Below are 20,858 nucleotides of genomic sequence, written 5' to 3' on the forward strand. Positions count from 1 at the left end.
ACCCCAATACTTAGTGCAAAGTAAACTCCTTGAGGGTAGGGACACTTTGATTTTTGTCTTTGTATCCCCACAGTATATCACAGTGTCAGGCAGAGAAGGCACTTATATGCTTGTTGAATTGAAATTAGGCTAAATTAAAGTTGTTAGTCCAAATTAAAGGTACAGAAAAGGGAAATAGGGAAAGGCAAACAAAATGCCTTTTGGCTTATCTTCTAAACTTATCTTCTAAAAATTCTTACATTGGAAAAAATTACAATCATCAAGGAATCTTATATTTTTACTAAATATCTGCTAAATTTTGGGTAACAATAAGATGTAGCACGGATAATGTCTACAGCTTTCACAATCTAAAACTTAAGTCAATGACTTAGTTTGGATTGTTATACCCTGCTTAGTTTGAGTTGTTATACAAAAACCCATGTCTAGACACAAGATTATTTGCCAGGAAAGAAAACCACATATTAATCTTTATGACAATGTGTCATCCCAGTGTTTATAGCAGCTTAATCCCAGTCAACCCCATTCCACTTCACACACATCTTGAAAAAAGTTGCAAAAACTCCTAACATCTCAAAATAGCTATTTTAAGACTGACCTACATAACAAGAAACACCTCAAGTGATTGATTCACTTTAAAATACCTTAATGAACTAAAAATGTTTACAAATAATTTAAAATACCATAGTTGAAGAAGAGCATCATCTTGGCTAATACTGATAGTTTGATTCCTATTTCATTAGCATATGTCACATTACTATATGTCATTTTCTTCAATATATTTGGGTTTTGGATGCTTGAGAAGATGTAGAATGGTTTGTGCTGCTGAAATCCAAGCAGAAGTCCTGTTAGTGGTGGGAAAAAAATCACTTTCATAGCATAATATAATCCACATTTTGACCCTCATAATAGCAGCAAAGAATGGAGCCTAGAGAGAACAAGAGAGATACAGTTCATCTCTTTATATATTTACTTGTTATCAACTTGAATCCATCCATGAAAACTCGCTAATACCTAATAATGGGATAGCACTGCTTGGGGGAGCTTGAGAACTGTCCCAGTGAATGTATACCCTGGCAGTCTCTACCAAGTGGGAAAGGTTTTGAGCATGGCTATCAACCTAGCTTAGCGCACAGATTCTTCAGAAGGGAACGTCCATGAGCAAGCTGCACTAGAGACCAGAACTTTCTTAGAATTGCCTCTGAAAGTTCCCCGACTTTCCCAGAGTCCCATTTACATTAGGGGTGACTCCTGGTACAAGACTTCTTGTCTCTGAGGCTCAATCTCCATTTGCCACGTCACAGCTGCCTCTCATAGCTCTGAATCTCAGATTGCCAAAATCTCACAATCAGAATTGTTGGGGACATCAAATGCTATAGGAAGACATGAGCTGATTTTAAGTAGGCTGTTCTCTAGCAACAATTAATGGACAGTCCCAAGTAACACATCGGCATCTGAAATATTAACAAAGATCTCCAGGACATAAAACAACCTCTAGCCTCTCTCTTTATAGAAGGGCATGGACAAGAATCATACAAGATGAAGCATGAATGAGCTACAATCTGCACTAAAGGGTCCACACTAATGGCCCAAAGATTCATTATTATGTGCCAAGTTTTGGAACTTCTTCCACCAAAGTTCATCATCTCTTCCACATCCTTTCACTCCACTCTGCAGTATTTAAATAAGGGGAAAGTCTTCTCTGGATATAAAACCCTTTAAACCTAGCCAGTCTGGCCCTTGGATATGAGCTATGTAAATCCACTTTAATGGCTTGATCGAATGTGCCAGAGCTTACGCTCCATTGGCCCAGGAAAGAGTCACTTCCCCTGATAGCACTTGAGGTGGCACTCAAGCAGGATTCCTTATCAATCATGTGCCAATGGTCCCAGCCTAAGTTATCAAGATCTGGAAAGCAAAGATACGTCTCACTCTTGAGGAAGATGGGAACTTCTTAGAAAATATATCAAAGATGGCTTGAAAATCAGAAAAGGTGGATTGTTCTATAGCAACAAGGTATCATACACAGCCCCCTTACCTTTCATGCTAACAAACCTAGCAAAGCAGTCCCTCTTCCAGGAATTTGCTAGCAGTCTACAAAGCATTCTCGACTCTTGTTCACGTCCTGCCAAAAATCCTACCCCAAGGACTTAACATCCTTACTTTAGGATGTCTTAACATTAGTGCACATCCTCACTCTTGTCACATGGAAGTCTTATTTCAAGAGGAAAAAAAATGTCCTTAAGTTTCTTCATTGTTATTTTTTCCCTTTTCCTAGAAATAGTTTATGTTTGAATGTTGAGTAATATAACAAGTTTTAGCATTTAACAGTAGTATAAAATGCAATTATGGGAAAACATCCAATAATGATAGAAAAATAAATGCAACAGAGTATCATTGGGGTGAAAAACAATGAAAATGTATAATTTGAAGAAGTATGGGAAAACTTATAAATTAATGCAGGATTAAACAGGCAGAATTCAGAAAACCAAAGCATAACACGGTAAACAACAAAATGAAATAGTAAGACATGATTCTAAGAACCAAGTTTGGCCCCAGAAAGAGAATTAAAAAATGTACCTCTCTTCTTTGCAGAGGTGATGGTGGTGGTGGTGGATAGGGGAGGTAGGAAATGGGATCCAGATATGGGAGACTGTATCTCATCAGATATTGATGTATATTTGGCTCTACCACACTACTTTTCTCCCCTCTCTTTGTCATCTGTTAAGTTGGCTCATTATGTAAGGGAAAGGATAGAAATATTATTTTATAATTTTTGGGGGGAGAGTGAAGAAGCAGAACCATCCTTCTGATTTCATTACCTGTAAGGAACTCCTAGTGACAAAAGGCACTTCTACCAATTCAGCCTAGCATCTGCTCTGTAATTTGTATTCTAGGAACAAGGGTTCTTAAACTGGGGTCCACAGATACCTAAAAGGATCCATGAATTTGGATGAAGAAAAAAAAAATAAAAAGACCTTTAGTTTCAGCACAATTGATTTCCTTAGCAATCCCATACATTTAAAGCATTTAAAGCCATTATTCTGAGGAATCAAGCTTCACACATAATTGTCAAAAAGAGTCCTTGACATAAAAAAGCTTTAAGAACCCTTGGCTTAGAGTTGACTAGAGCAGTGAGAGATTAGATTAAGTTGACAGGTCACCTATCAGTGACCAAGCAGGTATTAAGGAAGAGGTCTTCTTATAATAGGGCATGGGTATTAGCTGATCTTAAGTCCAGGAGAAGACATTTTTAGCCAGATCTGATGATTTTTTAAAAAAATAAAATGAGGATTTGGGAACTTGATCAAGGAATAGAAAATAATTTTTACTCACATAAATTTTGTATTTTGCTAAAGAGCAGATTTTATGACTAAGGAAAACAAATAGCTAAGAAAATGAGCCCACCAAATTGTAGAAACTCTTAACTTCTAATTAAGAATTCCCTGTGCAAACCTATGCTTTCCCACCAAAAGATGATCCCATTATCCTGAGTTCTCCCTTTGGGAACAAGGAACTGTAAAGCAGAGGACCACATGCAGTGGGAGTAAGTAGGTGGTGTTATGCGAGGCTAATTCCACGTATTAAACTCACTGGATATCCTAGTTAAGACTGAGGATGGGCTATATAAATAGCTATGGAATGTCAGTGGAAATAATTTCAAATTATATGATAACAATTATAATTGTGGAAAAATACTATGCTGCCATCTAACAATATTGCGAGAAGTACTTGGAACAGGAAAAAAATTTGCTAGGGTAAAATTTTGTATAACATTGGTCATGTTTGTAAATTCCAAATGGAATTAATTAGATTGCCTCTGAATATATGATCTTAATAAGATGAAACCAATTTGAGCTGATTTTCCCACCTTAAGTTAATCCTTCTGGAGAGATTCTATGACAGATGCATTTATTTTGTTATTTTCTGTTGTTCTTTTAAAGAATAAGTATTACTTGAGGGACAAGTAGTTCTTCAAGAACAAACTTCAAAAATTAAGAGGGGAGGTAATTGGTTCAAGGATCATTCAAGCCTACACAATAAAAGTGGATCAAAATAGAAATGAAAATGTGGTTGAAAACAAAAAGTAATGCCCTGCAAAACAGACTAATCAATCCTCAGAAAGAAACACAAAAAATAAAAAAACCAAGCATTTCAGAAAAATCTTGGAAGCTGGAGAAGGTATTCTTGACTCTGACTCTTACTGGATGCTGGAAGCCTGAAAAATAGTTAAAAATGATTACACTGAGGGACACCTAGATGACATGGTGGATAAAATGCTCATCCTGGAGGACCTGAGTTCAAATCCAGCCTCAGACATTGCATTAGCAGTATGACCCAGAGCAAGTCAAATTAATTGCCTCACCAAAAAACAAACAAACAAAAAACCATCAAAAGGAAAACACTTTGGAGAAGTGAAGATTAGAAAAAGGCAATTAGCATTAATGAAATTCACTTTTTTCATTCAAGGTTTTATCAATATTATTGTCAGAAAGTCACAATGTAAAATCTGGATCTTTTCAACAGACTACAAGGTAACCACCTAAAAATATTCTGGGAATTTTTTCTACTTCCAGTGGACCTGGTAGCCTATCTCAGTTGAGAAAAGAATGAATTTGGATGAACTAAAGGCTGGCATATTGGTATATCTGAGAAAAAGAATTCTTCAAAAATTATAGAAATTCCTAGGTAGAAATTGAATATTGCAACATAACTTGGCATAAGCATCACAAAAATGAAAGCAATTTTTCCAAGAAGGAAAGAACCATAAAACCCATTCCACTTCAGAAGCTACAATTGACAAAGTCCTCTCCCCAAAGTAAATTTAATGTTGCCTCTTTTAACTCCTCCCCCCCCCCCCCCCCAAATTTGCTCCTGACTCTACTCATGGTAGCCAAATGAAATGAGCTTTAGTCCTTTTCCACAACTATGTATGTTGAGGACATGACGGTCCTTGAACATTGTGCCAACATGTCCCTCCAAAGTTTTCTTTTCTTTGGACTAACCTAATCCTTCTGTGCATACTCGCCCAGCACAGGCTTCCCCATCTTTCTGAAATGGCAGTGTATTTTCTTAATCTAATCCTAACACTTGAGTTGTGTTCTGAAGAGGGTAAGGTATAGAGAAGCAACCCCCACTCCTCATTTCTCAGTGTAGCCCTGAGTCAGCATTATTTTTTTGTTGCCCCATTATACACTTGTTTTGCACTGGGCTCAAAGTCCACCAAAATCTCCAGACCTCTGCAGACAAAGGGTCGGCTTCTCCTATGTGGACAGCTGATTTTTGAAAATCAAGTACAAAACTTGACATAAATCTCTGACAAATTTCATCTTATTTGGTTCCATTCAGTGTTCTAAGATGTAAAGTGGGTTTCTGTTCCATTGGATGATTTAGTTATGAGAGTAAATAAACTTTAATGCCATCATAAAACCAATATCTAAATGCCAATAGCAAACAAAAATGGGAGTTCTGATTTGAGATAAAAGGAATGTGCGTTATGAAGTGAGAGGGTAGAGCTGGATGATGTAAGCTTTTTTACAATTGTGGGGTGGAGTGGTACAAAAAAATTAGGAAAATTAGGAAATTAGGAAAACAAGTGTTGAGAAAGGATGGCTGGAAAGGGAAAAACATAAACTCTCTCAATTTTAAAAGATCTTAAAACTCCAGCTTCATCTTTAGTCTTTCCAACTTAAATAAAACTTCCCACAGGAAAAGAAAAAGAAAAAAAGAGAGAAATATTTGCATATGCTTCCTCCCAACAACTTTAAGATCAGATTAATTCAGTCAAGATTTGTTAAACAAATCCTAAAAATAAAGCAGAAAATAGCCTAAACTCTGGCAATACACAAATCAATTCCTACCTTCAAAGATCATATATTCTATGAGGAGATACAATATGTAAAGAGATATACAAATTAAGATGATCAGAGGAGGTAGCAAGCATTAACAACTAGAAGGGAATCAAGAAAAGTTTCCTGAAGGCACCTAAGAAAAATGCTTAAAGGTCTTTTGTCATGATTTCATATAAAAACATACAGGAATTTTGATTCAATCATGAAAAATAAATAACACTGTTGCTCAAAATCTAAAAAGAAGCAAAGATAAAACAAATGACTGGACTTAAGTGAACATAATATCTATTTTTATTACCAAAACATGAGATTGACATCTTTTATTGCACTCTTTTAAAATCTTTTATACTGGTCAAATCTATTTCAACATTAATTCAATTCAACAAGCATCCCTCAATTGTCTATTCAGTGCAAGGCACTGGCTGAGGTGCTAAGAGATAGCAAGAAGAGTAAGACCCAGTCCCTGCCCTCAAGGTGCTTCCTTGTACAAAGGCCAATAAATTAAAATTATATCAATCAGAGGAGTGGGTGTTGGTTTTTTTTTTTTTGACTCAAGAACATGAAGCTGGTTATGACAACCAGCTAACATGTTAGCTTGCACTGTAAGAATTATTAGGAGTTGTTTTTAATTGAATTGTTCTGCTTCCCAAATCATACGCTTCAGTACCCCTACAGCTTACTGCAGACATAACCCTGCATCCTTGGGCATCAAGCTCACTGTCTCTTTGCAATCTCTAGCTGCAAAGGCACTCCCTCTACCTTGTTCAATATATTTATTTTGGGAATCACCATCGACGAATCAGTCATTTCCAAAATTATCCTGCTCCTGGCTCTTAAACCTACTTAAACCCTTAAAAGAACCCATGGGTTTAGAATATCACCAAGGTTGACTAAGGAGAACAAAGAGCCCAATTCAATGTGTTAAAATCAAATACATAAGTACTTAAAATCACAAATTTCAAAAAAAAAAAAAAAAAAAAGATGCAGAGACTTCTGTAAATGACCAAGGAACTAAGGCAAATTGTATGGCTACCTCATGCTTTTTTAACGGTACACTTTTGGTGTCTAAAGCTAAGAGATGGTTGTCTTCTAAAGAGTTCAGGAGAACTTAAATAAAACAGTAGTGTGTTTTGCCCACCATTAGGTCTTTTTCTTTAAAACAAACAAACAAACATGGGTGGCATCATTTCAGAAACATGGCAATAGTCTTTTAGTGAATGCTTTCCATTTGTTTCCTAAAAATCTTTTATTATTATGTGTAGAGACAGACCAAGATATTGTCTTTGAGGCTCCATCTTAAAAATTACATAGTAATCTCTATTATTTTTAGAGATACTTTAAAGCTTAGATTGATCCTTCTACTAATGCATTGGAATTATGACGGTCATCTTCATCATCACTGTTGTCGTCATCATCATCGTCATCATCATCATCATCATCAACATCATCATCAATGTCATCATTACCAGTCTGGTCTCCAGATCCAAGTTCATCTTCATCTTCATCTTCAACCTAAGTTGAAAAAAAAATTAGCTTGGACCAAATAACATGAAAAAATTATTTCTTGGCCAAAAAAGGCTGCAGTTTCAAATGCTCTCCCTACTTTGAAATTTGGAATTTTAGAATTCTTTATTTCCTTGTCTTAATGACTGATGCAACTCCTGGGAAATGATCTGTCCAATGTAACGACAGCTACTTTTACATAATAAAACCTATGATGAGAAAATTTGAATAGGAACTAAAAAATCGTAGTATCTTCTTATTCTCCAGTGAATGTTTCTTGCTAAAGTAACAGAAACCAAACCGATTCACTTTATTAGAAATAAAATATGAAAGTATAAGCATATGCAAGATAGATAAGCAAAATCTTTAACAAGTACAATGCTTTTAAAGGAGAAATGTGCCTTCCCATAAATAGTTTAAATTTCTAAAACATAATAAAATTATTACAGAAATTATACTCCAGGATCATCTATTCATGATATAGCCAGCACCTTCAAGGTAAAATATTTCTAAACATTTTACAAAGAAATGTGAAACTAAGCACAAGTGAAATGAAATACAAAATGTAGAGCAAAATCTTTGTAATGATAAATTCTAGAGAAATATGTGGTCTTACCGGGTGCCCAAGTTCCTTGAGTTTACTTTTTAATGAAATTATTTTCTGATCTTGATCAGCCAGCAGCACCAAGAGGTCATCCTGTTCTTTGGCAGATTTGGCAAGTCCCACCTGCAGTTTGCTTTTCTCATTTTGTAAGATTGCAATAGTGCTGTTTGATGAATCCAACTGCTGTTTTATAGAAGCTTTTTCCTCAGATAGGGCTTTAACTTCATTCTGACAAGAGAAATGTTCAAGTTACTTAACTTAAAAGAGCACTCATATTGGAACAGCACATGATGAAATGCTCTTTTCATTCAAACACACTCCATCCAGTTCAGCCTTGGAGACTGGTTTTTAAATACACAAAATTACTCTTAAAAAATGTATTTTTATATGCAAAGGATTTTCCATTATCAAGAAAATAATTTTTAAAAACCTGAGTTGCATTATTTCTGTTCAAACTAGACAGAGTTAAGAGATTACATGAAAATGCAGGCCAAAAAAACAAAGCACACATTCCAACAGAGATACTGACAACAAATTATTTGGCTTCATTCTACTTTTCAGATTTTACTCATGCACGAAAATAAAGTTCTCAATATGCTTAATGTTATCTTTTTAAAAAATTGTGTATTAGGCATGAAAATGATACTAACCTTTAATTCTTTAGTCTCTTGCAGCAATGCAGAAAGTCTTCCTTCTATGTCAGTGGGTTTTGCTGTTGTTACAGTTCCATTGTCTCCTGATACTGTAAAAGATTTAGCCTAAGAAACAGAAATTGAGTTAAAAAGAAGTTTTAGAAGTCAAGCTAGCAATATAAATGCCCAGACTACTAGACATAGTTTTTATTTCACTTTTAAAATCTGGTTTCCAAGATTAGATAAAATAGTTCTCAAATGGACTCCTATGCAAACAAAATACCATTATATAAAATAAATGACACTTGGGGAAAAACCCAAAGTGCCAGAAGTCCCATGTATCATGAGTCAAGAAACAGGGCAAAGCAGACACATCTAAGAAAATAAAGGGGACAGATCAGGGAAGGAAAGATCAAAGTTATTCTGAGTTAGAAGTGTGCTCTAACAATGCCTGAAACATAAGATCCCAGATTCAGAGCTGGAAGGGCTCTCAGTGACCAACCTGTCCAAGACCTATTTTTGAGAGACAAGGAAATGATGCCCTGGCAGGTCTCAAAGAATGACAAATCAGGGTCTTTGATTATAACCTGGGCTCCTTCTATTATGCGTCAGTAAAGAGAATGGGTTGAGGGATTCTAACTGGTGAATTAATAGCCAAGATTCTACTAGGCCATTGTGAATCTCTAATTTTAAACAATACAATAAGCTGATCATACTAAAGCTGACAAGTCATTCCAGTCCTAGCTTTGATATTTATGGATAAATAAAACAAAAGAAACTTACAAATGTTTCCGTTTTCTGTAATAGCTCCTGCTTTTCCATCTGTAATTTAGAGACCTCTACAGACTGTAAGTTTAGCTGAGCTCTGAGTGTTTCAACTTCCTTTAGAGATAAAAGCAGCAAAAACCATTTTATATTTATTTAGAAAACTACAGAGAACCAGCAAAAAAATTGAAACAATAACTTTGGTCAATTATCAGCTTAAAAATGAAATTCACAAAAATCACCAAAATTTCTCTACCAAGTGTTCTGCTACACAAACACTTCTGTAGGACATGCATCAAAACAAGATATGACAAATAACTAGAGGAACATTTATTACTCTTAGTATGACCCATATCAATGTAATGAAAATAACTGTGCTACTTGAATTTATACATCTAATGCTATACCAAGCAAACTATTAAGTTCTTTGACAGAGCTAGACAAAATTAATATGGTTAAATATACAGTAGAGAAACTTAAGAAAATAATTTAAAAACTTAAGAATGAAAGAGGTTTAGGAAGGAATGAGGGAGTAATTCCAGATCTCATGATATATTACCAAAACACAAATTATAAGAACCAAAACTGCTTAGTACTAGTTAAAAATCAGAAAAGTAAAAGCAGTGGAACTAGATGGGTGAAAATCAAAAATGATATCATTCAATAACCTGGCAAATTGGATAAATCTGGTAACATAGATGACCCAGGAAAGAACTTGCTATATGACAAGAACTGCTAAGAAAACAGAAAAGCAGTTTGAGAGAAATTATATCTAAGTAATATAGCATAACAAGGGCAAAATGGATAAGAAATCTCAATGTAAAAAGTGATAACATAAAATAAATTAGCCTTTTAACCAAATGAGAAAAGATCACAAATGATAAAACAGGTAATTTCATTTACATGAAATTAAAAGGCAGTCGAATTAAACAAAAGCTAGACAAGATAAGAAACTGCCAGGTGGGAAAAAATAAATCTTTACATCAAAGATTCTTTGGTATGGGTCTGATAGCTAAAATACATAAGGAAATAACACAAATGTATATACAAAAAAACTTCCCTTATGGATAAATGATCCTCAAAGAATATGAATAAATATTTTGAAAAGAATTGCAAACTACTACCAGCAATGTGAATCTTGTTCTAAATAACTAGTAATAAGAAAAATATAAATTAATATAACTCTAGGGCTTCATAGCTAATTAACCATGAGGCCAGAAATGAGGGTTAAAGAAGCGGCATATTAATATTTTAGTGGAGATGTGAACTGATTCAACCAATATGAAGAGCAATTTATAATTATGCTTTAAAAAGTAAACTGTCCATACTCTCTGACATAGAGATCCCATTGCTGAGCATTTGAAAAAGAAGCCAAAGACAAATGGGAAGACCCTATGTACATAAAAATATTTATAGCAGCTTTTTTTTTTTTTGTGATAACTAAGAACTGAAAAGAAAGTAGGTGTCCATCAATTAAGAGAATGGTTAAAAAAAAAAACAAAAAAAAACCGAAAACTGTGATACATGAAAGTAATGGACAATCAATCATTGCTTTATAAGATACTGTGAACATTAAGAATTCACAGAAGCACATGACTAGACAGAATGTGAATTAAATAGAATCAGAAAACAATATAATAACCAGAATTCTGAAGCAGAATTATCTATTTTGATAGGATTTTCAAGTCAAAAAAGATGTCAGAATGAGGAAAAAAGTTTATTTTTTCCCCAAATCAAAGGCATCTATTTGAAATACTAACAAGACCACCTTTTTATTTACTTCTGTACATGTTCTCAAGAAGCAATTTTTGAGACAGAAACACAAGGCACAAATAGTTTACCAAGTTCTCCCTTCCCCCAGTAATTATAATGAAAAATTGGTCATGAAAATTAGGCAAAGTTTACCACTGTTCTGCCCACCCCACCCCAACCCCCCAGCATGTTCAATTTATCAGCAAAGCTACAACTGCCAATAAATGGGATCCAAGGCTCCTTACTAGCCAAGCATGCATCTGACAATCAAGGGGACTCTTTTAAAATCAGTATAGAGAAACTAATCAGCTTGTACAATCTTGGACAACACAGACAAATCTCATTTCTGACTGGTGGCCTAACATCTGGACCGACATCCTCTAGAAAGTACTATAGTTGCCACAAAGTTTACATCTTAACACAGTCACTGGTAATTGATAGTCAAGCCACTACTTAATCTTTTTTAAATTTTATTTTAACAGCTATTTCACAGTCTGGGAATCAATTTGGATAGAGATTACATCTTTTTAGCAAAGAAAAATTATAATTATAAGGATTCTAAAAAGTCAAAAATTAAAGACAATTATTTGGTTACAATTTTTGTTATTAAAAAAAGTCAGATTAATGATTATTCAGAACAATCATTCTAATTTATGAAGAAAAGGGAGAAAGTACAAATTTACCCGTTGTAATTTTGTAGTCTGTTCAGAATCACCATCCACAGAAATCTCTAGAGATTGTTCTGCTTTCCCAGGTGCTAACTGTGTAGCCTTCTACAATAATAAACAAACAAATAAATGAAGAAACTAAATTACTTAACACTTCCTAGCTGTATAACCCTGGGCAAGTCACTTAACCTCAATTGCCTCAGCCCCTTCCTCCCCCCCCCTCAAAAAAAAAGAGAGAGAGGGAAGGAGAAAGGGAGGGAAGAATAGGAGGGGGGGGGAGGGATATATCACTTTTGTATAAAACATATTTTGTCCTACTCTAAAGCACAGGGATATTTGAAAACAGAAAGCTAAACATATATATATATTTCATTTAAATTGATATGAAAAACCATTCTATAAATGATCATTAAAAAAAATCAACATAAGCTATTTTCTCTCGTTTCAGCACAATGACTCACAACTCTTGTGAGACTAATATAAATTATAAAGATATATCTTGGAAAGAACAAGCTCTTTACTAAGTTTACTAAAACACAATATATGGTCATATGAGGATAAAGAAGTAGATACTATAAAATTAAAAGACTAGCAAATTTTGCTTTTATACTTTAGTACTCCCTTAATGTTCATAACTTACCAAATTTTCAATCAAGGAGTCCTTTTCATTCAATTGGCTTTGTAAAAGTTCTTGTTTATTTTTTAGTTCTTTTATCTCTTCTCTCAACCTACTAATTTCTTCTGGCTGAATTCCATTCATCTGAGCTCCATCACTGTGGGAACTATGATGTTGATTGTCTTTTCCTATTAGACATACATGAAATTTGATAAAGTTACATAGACTTAAGTTTGGCATTTATTTGCCCTAGAAATTCTAAGACAGACAGACAGACACACACACACACTAAATCAAATATAAAGCAAGATAAAAGACAAAGGACTATATAATTGTTTCTCTAATATGGTACCATAACTTTATTGTATGTAGCATGTGATAATTACAAAGCAAACATTGAGGGGCAGCTAGGTGGCCAAGTGGATAGAGCACCAGCCCTGAAGTCAGGAGGACCTGAGTTCAAATCTAGTCTCAGACACTTAACACTTCTTAGCTGTGTGACCCTGGGCAAACTTAACCCCAATTACCTCAGCAAAAAAACAAAAACAACAACAAAAAAAAACCATTGACATTACTGATCACTACTTTTTGTCTCTGGTCAACCCATTACCAAATTTATTAAATTATACTATCATCATATCAACTACAATGTTCTATTTTCTCCATGATATAATGAAACACTTTGCCAAATGTTCGGTAAGAAATGACCAAAGGAAGATTTCAGAGAGGCCTGGAGAGACCTACATGAACTGACGCTAAGGGAAGTGAGCAAAACCAGGAGATCACGTTGTACACGCCAACAACAAAATTATATGATGATCACTTCTGATGGATGTGGCTCTCTTCAACATTGAGATGATTCAAACCAGTTCCAACTGTTCAATGATGAAGAGAGCCATTTACACCCAGAGAGAGAGTCACAGGAACAGAGTGTGGAACACAACATAGCATTCTCACTCTCTCTGTTGTTATTTGCTTGCATTTTGTTTTCTTTCTCAGTTTTTTTGCCCTTCCTTCTTGATCTGATTTTTCTTGTGCAGCAAGATAACTGTATAAATATGTATACATATAATGGATTTAACATGTATTTCAACATATGTAACATGTATTAGACTACCTGTTAGCTAAGGGAGGAGGTGAGGGGAAGCTGGGGAAAATTTGGAACAAAAGGTTTTGGCAAGGGTCAATGTTGGAAAATTTACTCATGCATATGCTTTGTAAATAAACATTTAATAATTAAATAACAACAATTAAATAAATAATTGAAAATTTTATTGTGGCCTGTTTTAAATGAACTTTGGGTTCTCAGTGATTATCCCGCAGTTTTAAAAATGTTTACAAACCAGGGTAGGTTAGCACTGTTAAGAAAAACACCAGCCCTGGAGTAAGGAGGACCTGAGTTCAAATCCAGCCTCTGACCTATAACACTTACTAGATGTGTGACCCTGGCCAAGTCACTTAATAACCCTCCCCCCCCACACATACATAAACACACTATACTTTAATAACTTATTTTAGAAACTGGTTGGAATCATAATCCTATTTGCTAGCCTATAGTTTGAAGATCCCACACTTCTGGAAAACAGGGACAATGATTTGCCTAATGCACCTTTAGCAATTTTGATGATTTTTCAAAGGTCTCTGACAGTAGCTTAGCAAACATAATTCTAAATATATCTATAATTCTAGCATGCATTTTGTTTAGGTCTGGAATTTTGAACTCATCTTAAGTCATTTCTGGCTCTTACTTCTCCTTTATATTTTTCCCCAATCCAATTAGCTGCTAAGACCTATAGGTACTATCTTTAAAGCATCTCTTGTGTGTGTCTTTTTATATATTTCTACTACTACTTTTACTATGCCGGTTCAGGAACACATTCTCTCTTTCTGACTACCAGAATAGCTTCCTGGCCAATCTACCTGTTTCTACTCTCTGGAGAGTGGGTCTCTGAAGAGAGCCTTAACAACATTACCAAAATATTCATCCTGGTATATAGGTACTCTACTTAAACACCTTCAGTAGCTACTCCCTACTAAGTGAAGTACAAACTCTCTAAGCTAGGACCGAAGGCTCTCCATAGCTGGCTCCAATTTATCCTCTCTTTTATTTTGTGTCCTATATATTTATATTCTAGCTATATTGAACTACTCACTCTTCCTTTATTGTGTTCTATTTTCTTACCTCGAAGCATTCTTTCTCATGTATCTACAAATCCTTCACATTTCCAACTACCAATATTACTCTCATGTTTCAACATATCTTCCATGAAGTGTCTTGAATCCCATAACAAAAACTGCCTCCCTCTCCTCAAATCTTTCCTGTTTCTCTTCTAAGATTTTTCTGTATTTCATCATATTACAGAAATCACAAGGTTTGTAGTAGAAAGGAAATCTAGAAGATAGAGACTATGTCTTCTTTGATTTTTATATCTTCAGCAACTAGTATACTTAATATGTAACTGGTACTTAACACTCCTCCATCCCCAAAAGACTTTCATTTTAAAAAAGACTCAGTCAGGTACGGAAACCAATGGGCATGATGCCAACACAAAAAGTTTCATGCATATACAACACATACATCCCAACCCAAAGTTCAAGTGGGATCGTGATACCTAGCTGTACTTTGAGGAGATTATACTGATCCTTGTGCTGCTGGATCTGAGATACTTGCTGTGTGACGGCTGTCTGCAATTGTTCATTTTGACATTTTAAGGTAGAAACCTGTTGTTTTAATTCCTCAAGCTGGCAATCCTATGGAACAACAAAAAAAGAGCATTTTTGTCAAGAGAAATATATGTATCAATGCATGTGGTACTCAAGATAATCATTTATACAAGATGGCATGAAACGAATTAAAATTATGGATCCAGTTTATATTAAGACAATAGTGTTTTATGGGTATGCTCATTTGGACTCATGTATTTCTATATTTGTGCTCTCTCACCTTGATCCCATCACATAGCTCCTTAAAGGTCAATATTGGAGCACTTGATTCAACACTTTCTACATAGGTGTTTAAGAAAAGCATTTAGGTTAATTTAACTCAAGTGTTTGAATTCTGTGAGAAATCATAGGAGAGAGATTTTACTTGCTCTGTGTGGCCTCTAAAGAATACAATTAGGAGGAAGCTAAATTTCCCCTTTGGAAGGAGAAAAATGGTCATAAAAAAAATAAGTGAATGGACCCAAAAGGTAAGCCTTTCTGCCCTTCCCAGGAGTTAAAGCCTTCCATCATTTGTCTGGAGATTATGCAGAAGGGATTTCTGTTTCAGAAGGACTAGACCAGATGATCTCAATGTCCAATTTTAACATTTTATGACTCTAAATCCCAGGAAAAATTATTCTTAATCCTTTAAAGTTATAGATCATAGTTTCAGCACAATAGAAATGTTCATCCTAATCCACAAATTATCTATAAACTATTTCACAACACATGCATTCATTACATTATGTGGGTGAAATGCCAGTCATTTCACAGTCTGTAGAGAGTCGATAATTCAATATTCAAATATCTAATAAGTAAGGAATGACTTTTTAACAATGCTGAGTAATAATCCCTAAGTGTGAAGTGTCCAGTATCATTTTAATAATAAGCACTATGACAGCTTCTAATCTCACAACTTAAAATTAAACTATTAACACTTTAATGCCCAAGAAATTATTAAAATGAGTAATTTATAATCTTTCTGAATTAATTTTTTTATTGATTATAAATATATCAATTATTATTTTCTTCTCTCTAATCAACTACTTATTAGTTCCAAGTACAGACATCTAAGAATCTTTTCTCCTTTGCTCTAAGATACTTAGAAAGAATACTGCAGTGCAATAAAAGGAGAAACATTTTTTCACTTTTTTAATCTCATTGTGGTTTGAAGATTGCTGGGCATAAGTTGTTTCCAAATCACCAGCATCTAAAAAAAATTCTGATTAATTTGATTTATACAAAAATTATTGAAAATGTAAAGTCTGAACTTGAAACATTACATTTATACTTTGATTTCACACTTGGTGGGTATGGAGGGGAGGTTTCAAACATGTAAAAAAGTCATATACAATAAATAATCTTAAATAAAATGATTTGACTTTGAATTCAAAGAGCGCGAATTCTGTTTTAAGGTGATGGCAAGCAATACACAACCCAGCTGATGGGAAGCAAAAGATCCCACCTCTCTAACATCTATGCTTATGCTACAGGGAATTCACATAACAAAAGAGAGCGGGCCAAACTTCCCTAGATCAACTTCTCAACAACACAGAAATTTTCAAATCATGAGAAGTCTGATTTCAATCTAATCTGATTTCAATATAAATAAATCTGTTTCCCCAAACCCCATGTCCCAGGTCTTCTGATCTGCAACCGCAATAAAGATGCCTTTTCACTTCCTAATTTATTGCAGTAAAAATAGAAGGCAGTGAAGCAATGGGAAGACCATTAGTTCTAAAGATCAAAACTAAGATTCAGCTATCATCTCTGAGGTCCACTCTGTGACTGGGTCTGTGGGACAAACTTATCTTTTTGTGAATTCTGTTTGTTCATGAGCAGGTAGGAAAGTCTGACAAAAGTCTCAAGTCTCTCTCAAATCTAGATTTATGAGCCTATAAACTACATAAAAAATTTAGAGGCAATTTTCATGAAAGAAATATGACTAAAGTGGATTTTCTATCGTCCTCAAATACCTAGTAATGTTCTGAATACAATAGGTACTAAATAGAAATCTGCTGAATTGTAGTATGTTTTAGTAATTTCTATTAAATATGGAGCAGCAAGGATGCACTTAAGATCACTTCAACAAGAAAAATCAAGATTTAACCTACATCTTCTAAAATCTCTTTCAACATCATAAGCTATCCTAATGGAAAAGGGCTGGCTGCCTGTACCTGTGATATACCACATATCAATGGTATTATTTCTTCAAATGTGTAACCCTTGAGTTTAAAAATAAAGGAAAAGGGGGAAAATGAAAAATTGCTCAAGTAATTTTAAAGAAAATATTCTGCTAAATCTTTACTTAGGGTCTATAAGGGTCCATGACACAAAAAACATTAAGAACCCTGTCCTAAATGTTTAGCAATAAAACTGCAACTAATACTGGACCTTTTTAAATGACTTTTTTTTTTTTTTTAAACCAGGAGCCTATAAAATAATGTCAATTCTGAAAGAGACTATTTTTCAAAATTTTAAGGGGTTTTAGTTATGTAATTAAAACTAAAATGAGTTTGCATTATACCACATTGTATAATTTACAAAATTTCTCCTGAATGCTCCTTAAAAAAATTTTGCCCTAAACCTGATGAGCTAGAGAACACCTGTCCTGGCATTTACCTGCTCTCGGATCACATTTTTGTAGTGAGTTACAATGCTGTCATGCTGTTCCAATGTTTTCTTCACCTCTTCTTCCTTTTTATCCTCTTCACTAGATTTATAAATGGACTTTGTTATGACACCTGCAAAAAATGACTTATAGTTAAATCTTCCAAACTTTATAAATAGGATTTCAATAGCTATGCATAATCTATCAATGAAAAGAAAACACTTTATGGATTAATCAATCTAAAGAACAATGCCTTTTTGGAGTTCAATATGTCTTGAAGATCTTCAGAGAGAATTCTTAATTACTTTTCAAATTCACTGTCTCCATTCAATGTGTCTCACCTTCAAGTTCTTTCACTAACTTTGTAAACTCATGATCAAACATCATGTGATCTGGGCTAGAAAAACTTGGCTGTGGTTTCTGGGCAGCTCTTGAGTACAGTTCATGCTTGCTAATGAAACCCAACTTCTCTATGAAGTTCTCTTTGCCAATTCTCTTCTCTATAAGTTGTTTCAATTTTTCTCTAAAAAAGAGAGGGGGGGGGGCAGACATACAGACATATTAAAGAATTATCTATAGGTCAAACACTAAGCTCAAATTATATTTGCAAGGAAAACAATATTTTTATTTTCCAATTACTTGTTATTTGTTACTCAATCTCAATGGGACCTTTCTTGCAAGAAAGCACAATTTTCTGCTTATCCCAAGCCTGACAGAAGCTGTCGCTCCCTTCCTCATGCCTCTTCCTCTTGGTTAAGCTCCTATGGAATCTTTCTGCCATGACCTCTCTCCAGTCCTTTGCTATCTAAAGCCCTGAATATTATCCTCTATTAACTCTCTTTTTCTTCTAGTCTTGAACGAGACCTATCTTCTGACCAATGCCAGCCTCTCTTCCTATGCCTTTGACTCAATCTTCCATTTTTCCTCAGATTTTTTCTTCAATGTCTGCCTACTTATTGGCTATTACCCTAATGAATTCAAAATTTTTAAGTCTCCCCAATCCTTAAAAAATTTTCATTGATCCCAGTATCATCTACAGCTATCATTCTCTCTCTCCCCTTATCTAAATTTGCATTAATTATCTAATACATCCAAGGCCTCTGCTTTCCTTCCTATCTCACTCACTATTCAGCCCTTTTTATATGTATTAGCAATTTCTGACCTCCTCACTCAACTGAAACTGGTCCCTCCAAAGTTGCCAAAGATCTCTAATTGTACCCGATGGCCTTTTCTCAGTTTTTGTTCTTCTCAACCTTTCCATTACAGTGGAGAGTGAGGACCACTCTGACCTCCTAGATCCTTTACCTTTCTCCCTGTCTGACCTTTCTGACTGAGACTTTTTGTCATCCCTCTCTCTTGTTGATGTCATCAGCTCTCATAGATTTAATTAGCATGTGTATGCATAATTCCTGCAGCTCTTTCCTGCTTCTAGGATAAAAAGGAAGTCCCATAGCTTTTAAAACTTTTTACCATCTGGCCCCAAGTACCTTTCCAACATCATTGAATGTTAGTTCTCTTCTCGTATTCTACTGTCCAGAAAGGCTTTCTTAATTTCTTATAGATAGCTTAGTTGTTCAGCTGTTTCCATGCTATCTTCTCTGTCCTGTGAACTCCCTGAAGGTGGGAGGGCGGTAGAAGAGGGAGAGGGAGTTGGGTCTGGTCTTTTTGTGTCTTCCTAGTACTTAGCAGGCCTTGGCACAGAGCAGGCACTTAATAAACATGAGCTAATTCATAGCAATTTTGATTCAACAAATTTTGATTCCGCTTTTTATGTGCAGAACACTGTTATTAGGTGCTGAGAAACCCATGGTCTCTGCCAGCACACAAGGGAAGACACACACTTTAATGATCTGGGATTTGGTTGCTATGTCTTCCTTCACTGAAGCATTTCCAAGGATTGAAAATGTCAGACTCAGCAGCTATACATTTTGTTAACCACAAGAGCTCATACAATTGTTTCTGTGCAGAGCACTTAAAAGTATGAATTTTCTCCCCACTTACTTCATATAGTTCTCAAGTGAATTATCATTGAAATAAATGGAAATGCCCAACAAGAGGGCACATAAGCCTTGAACCAACTGCTCCTCTTCTCCAAGATTTTCTGCTATTTGTGCTGTAAGCTGAAATTTTTGTTAAGGAAGATGACAAACTTCATCACATAACCCAATTGGTATGTTGTTTTACTATTCACAAAATTATTACACAATCGTTGGAAAAATATCCTTCTGAATACTGTATAATGGCACATGTACAAAACCAGTCTAGATGAATCATATAAGTGAATACTACTATCTTCTGCTTAAGAATCTTAGGAAATATCATAAAGCATTTCTGATGAAATATCATATCTGGAAAATAACTCCCCTAATATTTATGAGTTTTAACATAAATGAAATCATAAAGGCAAATTTTGAGCCTAGCACTATTTAAAAAAAAAAAGAGTTTAACAATAACTCTTAGCTATTTAAAACAAAGGATACAAATGGAATATTTGCTGAATTGTGAAGAAAGTGTGTCACAGCAATAGGACAATTGCTTAACCAGGTACAGAGCAACATCAATAACCCAACTCTTGTTTGTACTTTGCTCCCCTGAAATGAAAAAAGTGCCGTGAATTTCTCCCCATAAGTTATTTATTTTTATTGAAGTTTTCCTCTCTCTTTCTCATTAAAGAAGAATTATAATACTTAGTTCCTGGTACCTTCCCACCCCTCCTCCTCTTCCACCCCCATCTCCCTTTAACAGGAGAAAAACCATTTTGGGTATATGTATAGTAACCAGCTTCCTGGCATGCTGTTAATATTCAATAAAAGAATCCATTCTTCTATCATCCAATCACAGCACTCCCAAATGCGCAACCAAGAGCAAGCTCAAATAAGATGAAGAGAATTCAATTAGAATTAGTAAAAATTAATTTATATTCATAAATATAAATTGGCCTTGTTAAAATATTAACAGAATAAACAATGTTTTCTGAAGAATGTAGCAATCTTGCTTAAAACAGTTCAAGTATGTTCAAAATGCAAGAGAACTGCCCTTCTGCTCTAGTCTAGGCTCCTTTTCCCTATTCCCTAAATCCATGACATCATTAGCATGGGTAGTGGTGGTGATGTTGGTGGTGGGGCATTTCTCCCCACCCACACCCAGGCAAGCTA

The 20,858-nt window shown here is 34.8% G+C and overlaps 1 protein-coding gene across 6 annotated transcripts in view; it reads right to left on the reverse strand.

Annotated features, from left to right (window-relative positions):
* Positions 1-6,122: 6,122 nt before the first annotated feature.
* The window catches only part of USO1 (USO1 vesicle transport factor), a 75,001-nt gene continuing 60,265 nt past the window's right edge, over positions 6,123-20,858 (reverse strand). For 4 of the 6 annotated variants that reach the window (XM_031942774.1, XM_031942772.1, XM_031942773.1 and 1 more), the window contains 11 exons: positions 20,184-20,294; positions 19,705-19,823; positions 18,045-18,226; positions 17,715-17,836; positions 15,002-15,140; positions 12,414-12,577; positions 11,789-11,878; positions 9,372-9,470; positions 8,607-8,714; positions 7,969-8,184; positions 6,123-7,361 (listed from right to left, as the gene is read on the reverse strand). In XM_031942774.1, coding sequence (XP_031798634.1) covers positions 7,194-7,361; positions 7,969-8,184; positions 8,607-8,714; positions 9,372-9,470; positions 11,789-11,878; positions 12,414-12,577; positions 15,002-15,140; positions 17,715-17,836; positions 18,045-18,226; positions 19,705-19,823; positions 20,184-20,294 — 1,518 coding nt within the window. In that variant the 3' untranslated portion in view covers positions 6,123-7,193. The remainder of the gene's footprint in view (positions 7,362-7,968; positions 8,185-8,606; positions 8,715-9,371; positions 9,471-11,788; positions 11,879-12,413; positions 12,578-15,001; positions 15,141-17,714; positions 17,837-18,044; positions 18,227-19,704; positions 19,824-20,183; positions 20,295-20,858) is intronic. The other 2 variants (XM_031942776.1, XM_031942775.1) reach the window with 1 other exon arrangement.

The sequence above is a fragment of the Sarcophilus harrisii genome, chromosome 6, assembly GCF_902635505.1.
Source record: "Sarcophilus harrisii chromosome 6, mSarHar1.11, whole genome shotgun sequence".
Classification (NCBI taxonomy): Eukaryota; Metazoa; Chordata; class Mammalia; order Dasyuromorphia; family Dasyuridae; genus Sarcophilus; species Sarcophilus harrisii.